At 45.6% G+C, this 13,556-nt stretch overlaps 1 protein-coding gene across 9 annotated transcripts in view; it reads left to right on the top strand.

Moving 5' to 3' along the window:
• Window positions 1-12,708, top strand: part of esrrb (estrogen-related receptor beta) — a 57,942-nt gene extending 45,234 nt beyond the window's left edge. For all 9 annotated transcript variants that reach the window (XM_013137469.4, XM_010879050.5, XM_020053811.3 and 6 more), the window contains 2 exons: window positions 7,217-7,486; window positions 11,112-12,708. In XM_013137469.4, the coding sequence (XP_012992923.1) occupies window positions 7,217-7,486; window positions 11,112-11,356 (515 nt within the window). In that variant the 3' untranslated portion in view covers window positions 11,357-12,708. The remainder of the gene's footprint in view (window positions 1-7,216; window positions 7,487-11,111) is intronic.
• Window positions 12,709-13,556: the final 848 nt, after the last annotated feature.

The following is a 13,556-nucleotide window of genomic DNA, read 5'->3' as shown; positions in this document are numbered from 1 at the left end:
ACCTTTGACACAAATAGCCGTCCGCCGCCCCCAGGCCTCCCGCATTTCACTGTGTCCAATTGGTTTTCGGTGGAACTAGTCCGCTGACAGTCTCCACATGGCTATGGTCCTTCATCAGGGTGTTTCTCTTCTTTATAGTGGTGATGGTTCAAGGGGGGCACCACTGACCCCAGCCCTCAGCCCCTAACCCAGGCTCACTGTGCATGCGTTGTGAATGTACGTGCCCCCACGTGGAATCTGCCATGCATGACTTTTGTGCAACAGGGTCCCATTGTTGGTGGAGGCAGTCTTTGGTCACCTGCTGCCAGACCTCTCGTTCCTCTTTTAGGGGTTGGTGAGTCCTGTGGCGTGACTCTGGTGTTCGCTATGGGCTGGCCGTTCCACCTGTTTGTGTGTTGTTCACAGACGTGCTCTGCTCTGCTTGAATGCACATTTCAATAGCGGTTGAAATCAGGCGTCCCTAAACACTTCTGGAGATGCCTTTGTTAGAAATATTTGTCGAGAGTGGTATGAATCAGTAAAGCCTTGCACATTTTTAAATCAAGGAAAGACCTTTCCTGGGCAGATCTTTGGTAATAATTTTCACTAGAATTGTAATGGTTCAGTAGTGCATGTGGATGGCCAGGACATTTTGGATTTAAACGTTGTCCCAAAAACATGTCGGTATACAGTTTGAAATGTTTTCATATAGAGCACACTTTGGAACCAAAATTCAAATGTTGTTCCATGTTTCCTTTCATTGTATGAAATGTTACAAAGTAACTTACGGAACTATGCAAAAGCTGTCCTTCATGCTCTGAAAACAGTGACCAGCATTCATGTAGGACCGTTTTTAAAAGATGTAATATTGCCAGTGTGAGCCAGTGGTTTGAGTATATCGTAATGTCGCCGTTGTTAGCAGTAGATCAATTCCCCCTGAAAACCAGTCCATCCGCTTGTTGTCCAGCCTGCAGAAGGTGATTCAGACATTTCATGGTATAATAATTTTTCCAAATTGGAACAACCCTGATTTTGTTATGGAAATAGCAAGTGCCATTGCAGTTACGCCCTTAACAACCTAATGAATTGGCCAGGCTTGTATTGACCCTCGTTGTTATTTAGTAGTGTTCTTTAGGGGTTATCAGTCAAATCTACTAGAATCTTTCCCAGCTCAGTTTTGCAACTCCATTGGTCTTGTGGCTCATGTTTAGTTGTTAACGGGGAACAAGGCAGTGATGTTTATCTTCTATGTTATGGTGTCTGTGTCAGTTCCCCCGCCCTCTCCGCCCCGCAGCCCCCCCTACGGGGTTCCTGTTTTCTCTTTGCCATTAAATTGTGAAATCTACTTACTGTGTTGCCAGGCTGATCCCACTCAAGCTGCGTAATCTCCTTGTAATAGAGTGTGAATACTGCCGGGCAATAAATCAGCACCTCATCAGCGCACTTTATTAAATATAGACACCAACAGACAGCTCTTAGTATATTCAATTTACCCTCTGACGTAGGCCTCGACACACCAGATAAAGATAGATTGAGCAATCAGGTAGATGCTGATGCCTGAACCCAGGCAGTCAGGCAGGCAGGGGAGAGAGCACACTGCGGTGGGAGATTGAGATGGGAGTGTATCAAAGACAGACAGGGTCGGGAAACAGGGAGAAACCGGGAGGTAGGTGTGGGAGGAGAGGCAGGAATGGGGGAGGGGCAAACATGGGTGAGAGAGGGAGGCATGGGGGAGAGAGAGAGGGAGTCCTGGGCGAGGAAGGGAGTCATGGGGAGGAAGCATGCATGGGGTGAGAGAGGGAGGCAAGGGGAGAGGTCGTTCATGGGGTGGGGGTGGGAGGCACGGGGGGGTGGGGCGGAGTCCTGGGTGAGAGAGGGATTCATGGGGGAGTAGGCAGGGTAAGGAAAGGGACATCTGAACAAGGAAGGGGTTTGTTTCGTTACCATGCTACAAACTGTGAATGCATTTTACATTTGAAAGTAAAGCATGAAGTAAAAAGTGTAAGGAATTCGTGGTGAGCTAACCCTTCAGATTGCTGATTATGTGCCTTTGAGACACTGTCAGCTAGGCGCTAGCTGTCCATCCGTCATTAAGCCTTTTCCTGGTCGGCAGCAGACATAAATTATGTGTAATTATGTTTCTCCCTGGTCTTTGGACAAAGCAGATATATATACTGTGCCGCCAAACGGCTGTGTGACCCTAGGGATGGCTAAATACTCCTGAGCCGGGGTCACAGGGTCAGGGGGTTCAGATTAAGACAAGGGGATTACTGTATTTAACGTTATAAAACCTAATAACGTTCACAGGCTGCTGGTCAAATCACCCATTCCCCGCTACTTACAATGGGATAATGGCCTGGTTATCATGTTGGAAGTAGAGATAGCTAGTGCTCCTAAAAGTGGGGAGCTGAACCATTTAGTCACGCTTTTAGCCTGCTAAAGAGGGTTAAATCATTATCTATCTACCAGCTATATGTGACCAATAATACCTATGTCCGTTGTGATATACAAAATGTACTGGGATGTTAATGCATCTGATATTCAAGCTGTGCTGAAATGTGTTTGTAAAACCATCAATGACAGAGTAGTTTGCCGAGTATGGGCTTTAATGCTGTTTCCATGTGGGCTTGCAGTGGGCTATCTTGAGCCTTGTGCTGTACGTATGGCCGTGGTGCAGGTCACATTATTCATGTCAAGCACAGCAATTTATTACCAAGCAAATATTGATTGGGTCTTCCTGACGCTGTCATGTAAATTCAGGAAGACTCATGCCCTGCAGCTGCTGCTTACACACACACACACACATACACATACACATATTCACACCGGTCCACAACCACTCATTGTCACACACACACACACACACACACAAATAACCACTGGAATTCACATATCCATGAAAACCTAGATGACCCCACACAGCCTTGCATTTTTCTCCACCAAACAAATGTAGATGTACTGATCAGAAGCACTTAACAATGTGCTTTATTTTTTTTATAAAAATATGACTTGTCTTTGAAACAAAAACAGTTTTGGGTAGATTTAAGTTTTTCTGAAATAAAAGCTTTGATTATAGGTACATTAGCCAGTTGAGTACAGAGCTGAATAAGATGAGTTGGACCTCTGGGGTTTCTTTTAGGGGCAGTATTGCTTTAACTGGAGCCTGGAGAGCACTTGACTTGGCTGAGGTGAGATTGCTGTTGGGCAAAAGTCTTTAGGGCTCGCTTGTCCTTCTGATAGTTAGCCATGATAGATCAGCCTCTGTCCAGCTCTCTCTCTCTTCCACTCTCCCTCACTGTCTATCTTCTTTGTTCTCTATCTCTCCTCTCCCTGTAGCTCTCGGTATCTCTTTCCCTTATTTCTCTCCTGCTTTCCATCCATCTTTCTCTCTCTAGCTCTCTTGCTCTCTCCTCCTGTCTCTCCCCCCTTTCATCCTCCCTCCCAGGTCTCTCCCCCTCTCCCCCTCTCTCTGTCTCTCTCACTTCCTGTGTCTGTGTGTTCAGTAGTCTGATTGAGGGTGAGATATGAGGGCTGCAGCTGGATGAGGCCACCGTGTCTTGTAATTACATCTCTTTTTATTACCTGTGCTAATGGCCCTGGGGGAGAGGAAACAATAATACATGAATATAATATGAACTCCTGCTCAACACAAATCTCAAGCATTTCATTTTGGGCCGTCCTCTGCTCAGATGGCAGATGAAATGGCAAGCTGATTAATCTGACGCAGGGTGGACCCAGAGCCAGCCGGAAATGGGTGCGGCCTACCTAGTCTGGCCCCCCTCTTAGCCCCTCCCTTGGTGAAAGGGTTTGTAAAATAAGGAGGATTGGCTCCCCCAATGGGCTTTTTACAGTTCATTCCCCAATATCAATCTAGGAATCATTAAATGAAGAGAAATGTATTTCCACACGTGCCGGTCTGTACAGTTATTTCAATTGAGAACTTAGTTAAAAGACTAAGAAACCATGGCCCTTTTTTAACAGGGTTATTGTTAGAGGATGAAGAGGGAAATCAGAAGAAAAAACACATACAGTATTTATTTATATAACATGTTTTATTTAGACAAATGATGTCAGCTATTCCAGATTGGCTTTATTAGCTAGGAGAGACCAGTGGACAGCCAAGCTAGTCAGTGTTGTCAATGCCGTTTCAAGTGGCCTGGTTTATTGAGCTCCATAAACACAAGCAAACAAACTGGTTTGATTTTATACTGTGCCAAAACAAGGACAGGGCTTGTTGTGAGACCCGCAGCTTAGGTGAATTAGTCTACGGTTGAAATCAGTCGTGGATGATCTATTCTGCCTGGTCTAGAGGTATGAAGATGGCACATTCTCTGCCCTCAGTCTCTACATCCGCCTGTCTGGCTGTTGTGATTCATTACAGATGATTTAAATTACCTCGTGTTTGCCGGATGAAAAAAACAATACTGTAATGTGACTGTGAAACAGGTGCCTTTGAGACACGAGATTCTCCGTCAAAAACCGTTTCTTTCATTTACGCTCACTTTTTCCACAGTGATCAGCGAAGATCTCATGAGGGATTTTACTGCCGTCTGCCAGTCCACTGAGCCCTCATCAACAGACCCGGAGAACGGTCTTGAACCACAGACAGGTGTCTCGGGTCTCTCCGATCTGGTCAATATTGTGTCGTGTTTGGTCAAACCCCACCCAGGCAGCGGTGTGGAAATGAAGATGTAAATATTGATATTTCATTAGAGGGAAATCACCCTCTCCACCGGCACTTAACCGGGCCGCCTTCGGAGCGCCGCGGCCAGAGCGCCGCGTGACCCGCCGAGTCGGGAAGTCACTTCATTACTCGATTAAATTGAGTGGAAAACGGCGAGGCAACGACACGAGATCCCATTTGGAGCCATAATTTAGGCCCCGAAGAGAGAGAGACGGAGCAGAGGAAAACACTACCTCTCCATCTAACAACACTGGATTAAATTCAAGGACTTTTAGCGTCAAACGTAATTGCAGGCTGTTGTGTTCAATGTGCGCCTGTTGCTAAGAGGTTTTCGGGGTGTAACTGAGGAATCTGCATTCTCTCATACAAATCTAGAACAAATGCTTGCTATGCGCTGTCACATTGAGGGCAAGGTGTTTGTTCTGGTTTGTTGCTCCCTGGCATTAAAAGCCCAGGCTGTGATTGCAATGCCAACATAACACAGCAATCAGTCTGCACCTTGTCTACACCAGCATGACAGTTTCCTCACGGTGAGTCCGGATTCTGTCTCACTAATGGCAAGGTGTTTTTTTTTTTTTTTTTTTTTTTCTCCAAGCGCCGACAGGGAAATTTCACAACAAAAGGATTTTAAATCTATTTGGAGGTGTAGCTGCCCAGGGGCCTGCACTGAGGGACATATGGCGTCCTTCTAAAACTGAATGAGTCGGTGCAGTTAGCAATTTTGGTAAGTGTCTGTATTGTGCTGGTAGCCAGAGTCCGTCCATGGTGGTCTGCCCTGGGCCTGTCTCTGTGTGATCAGACCCTCCATTCTACTGATTATTGATTCCCCTTCACATTGTGGAGGCCCTCACATTCCGATCGCAATCTGTTAATGAATGTATCCTCCAGCTCTTCCCTCCTGTGCTCATCACTATGATAAGGCAAATTGAACTCCCAGCTACTCCCTTCTCGCTCCCCGTCTCTTTCCCTCCCTCTCTCCCACTTCTCCCCCTCTCTCACCCGGTGTGTGTACATGCGTGCGTGGTGCGAGTGCAAGCAGGCACTCGTGTGTGTGTGTGTGTGTGTGTGCCTACCCACCACAGTGTCAGGGCTGGGGCGATAAACATCAGCCTGTGACTGCCTCAATGAGATAATTTATATTTAAGAGAAAACATCATGTGGAGGTGTGGTGAGCTCCCTGGTCAATACTGTAATCTATTGCCTCTTAATCACCTGGGAGCAGATAGCATTGCAACAGCAAACTTGTAAAAGCACTAATTTTAATCAGGCCACTCTGTGAGAGGGCTAATATGCTGTGAGAACGGGCAGCCGATGGGCATGCTGGGCTGGGACGGGTGTTGGTGGGGGGGGGGGGGGGGGGGGGGTTATTGACAGCTGAACGGTAGCGAGGGGAAAATGGATGAGATGGCTATCTGTTCCTCTCTTCTACCCTGTTCCCCTTTCCCTCTTTTCATTTGTCTGAATTCTTTCAGCTCATCTTCAGGGGATCTATGTGGATGTTTTTTTTGGTTTTCCATTCAGGCCGTATGTAGAGGGAGCAGGAGCAGGCTGTGTCTTCGACGGGCCAGTGACACTGGTTTTATATGACCAAGCCAATTTCAGCTCATCCAGCTGCTCTTGTCAGAAATGGTGACAGGATTTAAGCGGGCCTTTAGGGCAAGGTTGTACCACGTGACCCGCCGAGCGCGTGTGAGTGTATGCGTGCGTGCGCGGGTGTATGCGAGTGCATACTTTTACGAGAACGCACGTGTGTGTTACATGTGTTTGTTTTCATCACCGGCGTGCACGCTGGTTGACACGTCCTGGGCTCGTCCAATGAAGATCTGTCTCCTCCCTAATCCCCTCACAGCGACAGTGGGGGGGGGCAGGAAACAAGGGCTGACCAGCCGGCTTTGTGTCTCCCAGACCTCTGCACCGATTTGCTGTCTTCACTTACTGTAAAGCCCAGCGGAGTACTGTGACACCCGTTTCAGAGGACCTTCCTGAGTGCATTTCAAATGCAACACCTCTGCTGCTAACATGTGCTGTGGTCAGCCAGGTGGAACCAGCAACTCATGTTTAGGTTACTGATCAGATGTGTCCATGAACAAAGTGGCTGAAGGTGGCCTTAAACAATCAGTGTGACATTGTCATCCGGCTAAGGTTTATTTAATAGTTCACACTTTAGTTGAAATGATCTTTCAAAAAAAAAAAAAGAAGGGGCCTTTGGGTGTTTTCACAGTTTGTACATGGGCAGAGGTGGAGCTGGAAATGCGCACACACACACACACACACACACACACTAGTGTTTGGGTACATTTTATTTACAATCTAATACATAGACCATTTCTAACATTTTCCTAGTCAAAAGAATTCAATTGTTTATTTGAATTATAATTCCTAAATATGCTGGATTTTTTATGAAATGGACCCCAACCCTTACACAAACACACACAACACCTAAAGGGGATCTTAATAACACACTAAAAACATACTAACTCTCTTACTCCCACCCACACCGTGTCAGATCACTGCAGGTCAGCGTGATATTTAGCATGTGTTCCGTCTACCCAGGCTTCTCCACGCTGTCGCTGGGTGACCAGATGAGTCTACTGCAGAGTGCCTGGATGGAGATACTGATCCTGAGCATCGTGTTCCGCTCATTGCCCTACGAGGACGAGCTGGTGTATGCAGAGGACTACATCATGGACGAGGAACACTCGCGGCTCACCGGTCTGCTCGACCTCTACGTGTCAATCCTGCAGCTGGTGCGCAAGTACAAGAAACTCAAGGTGGAGAAGGAGGAGTTCGTCACCCTCAAGGCCATCGCTCTCGCCAACTCAGGTAGGACACCGTACGCTGCCTCTGTCTAGAACTTACAGAGGCCAAAGAGAGTATATTATTTATGGGTATATTGTATTTTTGTTTAGTTTTTTCAGTTAATTTTTTTTGCCATTTGAAATTGTAGAAAGGGAGATCACATGCAATAATTATACTTTTTGGTCTTTTTACCTTTTTGTAGTTTTTTAAAGACTAAATGTAGTATTTTCTTTTTTTTTTGTATTATAAAAAATCTAGGTAATGTTTTAATTTCAAAATGTACAGTTTACATAAAATATTTATGTTTTTTAAACACCACTATATTAATTTCCCAACTAATAAAACATATTTTAGTGTTCTTTAAGTGTTTCTTTTTAAATATACAGGCAAAAGAAAATGAAATGTATTTGCAGAAATACAGAAAACATCTTCATATTTTATACTGGATTAAAAAAAAAACAAAAAAAAAACATAGTTTGTATTTGTTAGGAAACATTATTAAAATATGTTAAATCGATATTATTATATTTTTCTCATGAACAAAATGTCCTGTCAAGGTTTAAAGTTTCAGAGGAACTTGATGTGTGAGATGGAGTGGAGAGATGGGTGAGGTGGGGGAGGACTGAGCTTGTAATTGAAAGCCTTCCATGTTGTGGTATTTCTCCATCCATCCATCCATCCATACATCCATCCCTCTCTCTATCTCCAGAACAGTAGCTGCAGGGCACGCCAGCCATGGGAGATAAATTTAGCATTTCATTAGGAGCACAGGGGCTGTCAATAAAATGTGTTAAGTCGAGTGGAATGAGTATCAGGGAGTGATGGGGCTCGTTTGTTCCAATGTGAAGACGGCGCAGTCGTATCGACAGCCTGCTTTTGAGAAGGCAGGGCCTGTCCCCCTCTGATCAATGCTTGGCTGGGCCACGAGCGTGCTTTCTCTTTTTTTGTCTGGCTGAAAAATGAAAATGCTGATCATGGGCTTTGCTTTCAGACAACAGAGCTTTGTAGCGGCGGGGGGTGGGGGGTGCTGGTGCTGGGGGGGTCGGGTGAAGGAGAGAGGCCTGGTGTTGGGGTGGTGATGGAGGGAGGCCTGCTGGTGGAGGGGAGTCCCGAACGTTTGAACAAGGTCTCTGTGAGATCACTCTCCCGGGAACCCCTCTGTCTGACAGCTGTGAAAATTCATAGCGATTGATTTTGTAATTAGCAGTTTATCAATCGGATCGACGCGGGCTCTCTGATGGATTGCAAGGAAATTGTTTCTTCAAAGTTGTTTTTTTAAGCCCATCCCTTCACGAATCCTACATGCTCTCGCCCCCGCTCTATTTTCATCTCAGATTTTCTCTCTTTTTCTTTCTCTCCCTTGCTTTCTCTTTTACGCTTTCTCACTCTATCTCTCTGATTACTGCTATCTTTTATTGTCTCTTTAATTCCTCATACCTGTACTTCACCCGGATACCCTTGTACCCTGTGCTCACTCATTCTGCGGATCAGTAGAGTTTAATGGCTAAAATATCACACATGTTCTGAAACACACACACACACATACTGATGTCTCTGATATGTGCATTAGTGCAATCATTTATCACAGTGATAATAATGCATTTAATTGCTAATACTTTGTCAGGCATTTCCTAATATCATGTTTTTCATTGGTTGATTCTGTCTGTAGCAAACAGGCAATACAGTAGTCAGTCAGCCTTCCGAGTTCCTGTTGAATTTCCCTTTTGTTCTTTCTATTCTGCTCATCTGCTCATACCTCCACCCACCCCCATTCACTTTCCAAAACGACCTACTTCATTTTACCGCTGTGGGTTGGAAAGCGTCAGAGTGAGAAATGTCTCAAGGTCTTGGGAATACAGTTGTTCCAGTCAATGAATTTGGGACGAAGTCTGAAATCTGTTTTGCCTTTTATTGTCCCGTGTGGTGAAATATGCATCGCCAAGGTGAGACGAGTCAGGCAACCAATGACATGCCGTCTCACGAGTGCCAGACACTGGTTAACCAGTGAGAGAACCACGACCCTAGTCTGTCCCTGAGAGAGAGAGAGAGAGAGAGAGAAAGATAGAGAAGATGAGGAAGATAGAGACAGTAAGGCAGAACAAGAGATTGGGAAGAGAGAAAACTAATGTGAGTGTTCTAAAAATCTACATATACAGTAAGAGATTTGAACAATGCAGTACTGCTTCAAGAGTGAGAGAGAATAACAGAGTGAGAGAGGGAGAGACAGGGAGAGAGAGAGATAGACAGAGTGAGAGAGGGAGAGACAGAGAGAGAGAGACATAGACAGATAGACAGAGTGAGAGAGGGAGAGACAGAGAGAGAGATAGACAGAGTGAGAGAGAGAGAGAGAGATAGACAGCCCTATAAAACAGAAAGCAGGTCAGAGAGGAGATGGGCTTCAGTCACTGTGATACACAACTGAATCAAATGTACATTAGTATTTACTTTTATTCCACTCGTTATTTGCTTTGCATGTTTTTGTCAGAGAAGAGGGAGAAAATGAATGGAAGTGTGAAGGAATTATTCTTTCTTCATTGAAGTGAGTTTACGTCATTCAATTCCCAGATGGAGCGTTTATAAGAAAACAATGTATGCCGGAGCTGTCCTTTGGAACAGTGAGGTGTTTAATGTGTATTCATTCACTGGGGATTGGCTGCTATTCATTCCATTGTGTGCTCCAGGAATCTGCAGGATTACATTGATTTTCAGTCTCATTGGTCAAAGGCCATATGAAAATCAAACCCAGGGCACCGGGCAAAAAAAAAGAAGACATTAAGCTTTGTGTTTTTCTTTGCGTTGTATTGTTTGTCTTGTCTCAGAATGAATTCCGCTGATAACGTCCCGTAGCCAACTGAACTGAGCGACAGATCAGCCTCCACCCAGCCGGTTTTACTTTCCAAAAAAATAAATAATTAGATAACTGCCTTCTGTTGCAAATTCCCTCTGTATTCACTAGCCTCTTTCAGTTCTCATGGCTTTGGAAATATGCACTTTGTTCTGCAAAGGGTGGATGAGTCACTATTTATAGAACTATTTCATTTAAACCCTTTTCAGACATGATACTGCTGTAGTAACATGGTGATAGCTGCAACTGAAAACCTTTCAGAATATTAAAAAAAGTGAAGCTTCAGAAGGGTCTGTACCCTTTCAGAGAAGAGATTTCTCCTCCAACATAGAATGTTTGGTATTATTTCCCTGACAAATATAATCGTTACAGATTGATGCGGTACGTGTTGTTTTTATTCAGTTTGTTTTCATGGTGGAGTAGCAAAATACATTTTATTTCTACTGAAATATCTTGGTAAGTCATGGTATAAATAACCCTTAATGTACTGTTTTAGAGAGAGTGGTCTCCTAGACCGTAGTCCGGCTGGCTGCGCCGAGACAGCTCAACTTGACTTGATTGACAGTTCTGGGTATTCTGGTAGAGATGGATTCAAGTCCCGCCTCAGGCGTGGCATTTGGTTGCGTGTCCTTACAGATATACAACCACGCTGTAACATAATCACTTTCAAGGCGCCATATTCCAAATGTCTTTCCAGATGGTTTTAATCAGGTACTGGTTTGTGTCATTGCTGCATCTCTGAAGATATGAACCCATGTCAAAGCGTCTCATTTCACCGAACCTCTCCCCTCCTCTCCTGTCCAGACTCCATGCATATAGAGGACGTGGAGGCCGTGCAGAAGCTCCAGGACGCGCTCCACGAGGCCCTGCAGGACTACGAGAGCAGCCAGCACCAGGAGGACCCACGGCGGGCAGGCAAACTGCTGATGACCCTGCCCCTGCTCCGTCAGACCGCAACCAAGGCCGTGCAGCACTTCTACAGCATCAAGGTGCAGGGCAAGGTCCCCATGCACAAACTCTTCCTGGAGATGCTGGAGGCAAAGGTCTGATGGAGGGGCAGATGGGGACAGGGTGCTGCAGCCAGAGGGACATGGACAGGACTCAGGACAGGAGACGGACACTGCTGACTGGAACGGGAGACACACTGACCTCTGTCGCTCTCCGCCTCCTCGGATCCCAGACATTTAAAAAAAAAAAAGAACAAAATAAAGAACAAATGCAAAACTTGGTTATAAGTATAAATATAAAATTATGCAGATTAATTTAAAATATATAAGAAATACTATGTACAGTAATAATTTTGTTTTATTTCTGGTCTGTGGTCATTCTGTATATGAAGGATCCCCGTCTCTCCATATCTTCAGAGGGAATAACTGCAGCCTCTTAATTAACATGGTTTTATTTCTAGTGAAAACCTACAACTGAGGTGTCCATATGTGTTTTGATGACCACAGATGTCAACCACTAGGCAATGACTGACTTGTTAGACAGTTGTATATATTTATTAATAATGAAAGACTGTGTGTATTCTGGTGAACTCAACGGCCATGTTCTCCTTGGGGAAAAAAAGAAAAGAAAGAACAAAAACTGTTTGTTAAATGTGAGCTCGATTGATCTAAATGTCCTTGAATATACCTCTTCAGAGCAATGAGCCTTGTGATGTGGATCTGTCTCAGACAGGAAGAAGACAAACTGGTCACATGACATGTTTAACCAAACTAGCTTAGGCAGATAGTCAGTCTTATTCTGTAGTAACTCAGCAATAATGAGAGCTGTGATAAGGGCAGCCATGTTAAACCTGGTTCATCCTCTGCTTCACAATGCTGTCTGTCTGTCATCCACCAGTCTCCCCCAGCCATGTGTGTTTGAGTGCGTGTCCTGGCGACGGACGCGCCACTCCTCTGTTTCACTGTAGTATTTCTCCTCTGCTGATGTTGCCGTGGATGATGTTCAACGTTTGCTCATTGTTCAAGCCAATGGAAGTTGCCTCTTGGCCGCGGAGTGAATGACCTGATTTGAGCAGGGTGAAAGTTGATAAGTAGGTTTGGGCCGGGGGTATCAAAGGGAGGATTTGTGCCGGGTGGCAAATGTCCAGAAGATTCCGTATTCAAACAATCAGAGAGCCATATGTCAAATGGTCTATTTTGGGTCCTGTAAACCCGTGTCAGAGTCCTCCCACACACAGGGAGCAAGGTGCCCAGCATCTGCTCTCACCCTTTTAGAAGCTGCCTGTCTTTTTATAGCCGGGCTGCCTTTATGGATCTCCATGTAAACTGCGCTGAATGTCAGGTGCAGCGTTGGCCCTTCACACTGACTGCGGGTATTTTTAACCCAGAAGAAGGTCGTTGCCGTAGCTACCTACCTGCTCTCTGCTGTGCCGCACCCCCCTAAACCACCCCACCCCCCAACCCTTTGAGCTCCGCTTGACCCCATGTTGACACGGTGGCTGTGGTCTGACTCCCCCCACCCCCCCCCCCCCCCCCCCCCAACAGGCCAGGGGACGGACAGGCATCCGTAAAGACGGCACATCACCCCCCAAGGTGCTCTTAATATGAGGTGTCAGCATGTTTCAAAGGGCAGCAGTGGTCCCACGGTATGTGTGTACAAGGTGTGATCTCCGGGGGGACACGGCGCTCCGTTCTCCCCTGTGCGTACCGTAGGCGGGTCAGTCTCCATGCTTCGGGCTGAGACCTGTAGTTCAGTGCTGTTGACTAAGGCCGCTCCACGCCGTGAGCTGTAACGTGCTGTGAGGGGAACGTTTGAGCTGCGGACGGGTTTGAAGGGATGTGATGAATTGTGGTACCGTCACAGTCACGATAGGATACCATGATCAAAGGAATCCCCTCATTTTAGCTGGGACAGTCCCCACGCCGCCAGTGACATCATTGACCAGCGCCAATGCAGCGGCACATTCTTACTGACGCCCAGTGGCCCACTTAATGGGGTACACACCCCAGCACCTAATCATCCCAACTTGAAATGACTGCTGTCCACTTAACAGGCTCCACTTTAGAGGGTGATGATGGGACTTGAGTTATTTTGCTGTTGTGCAATACAACAAGGACCAATTCTGACTGAAACCATGCCGAAAGCATGTTTTTACTGAGATTTGGGAAATTGGATCAACATTTCGATATTATAAAAAAAAAATTCTAACTAGAAGAAAGATCAGAAGTATATATTCTTTGCTCTGCTGTAAAATACAAGTTTTTGTATGGACAAGATTAAACAGATCAAGTAATTTATCAG

This window comes from Esox lucius, chromosome 15, assembly GCF_011004845.1.
Source record: "Esox lucius isolate fEsoLuc1 chromosome 15, fEsoLuc1.pri, whole genome shotgun sequence".
Taxonomy (NCBI): Eukaryota; Metazoa; Chordata; class Actinopteri; order Esociformes; family Esocidae; genus Esox; species Esox lucius.
Note: the sequence above shows the minus strand (reverse complement) of the source record. Positions and strands in the feature narration are given on the sequence as shown.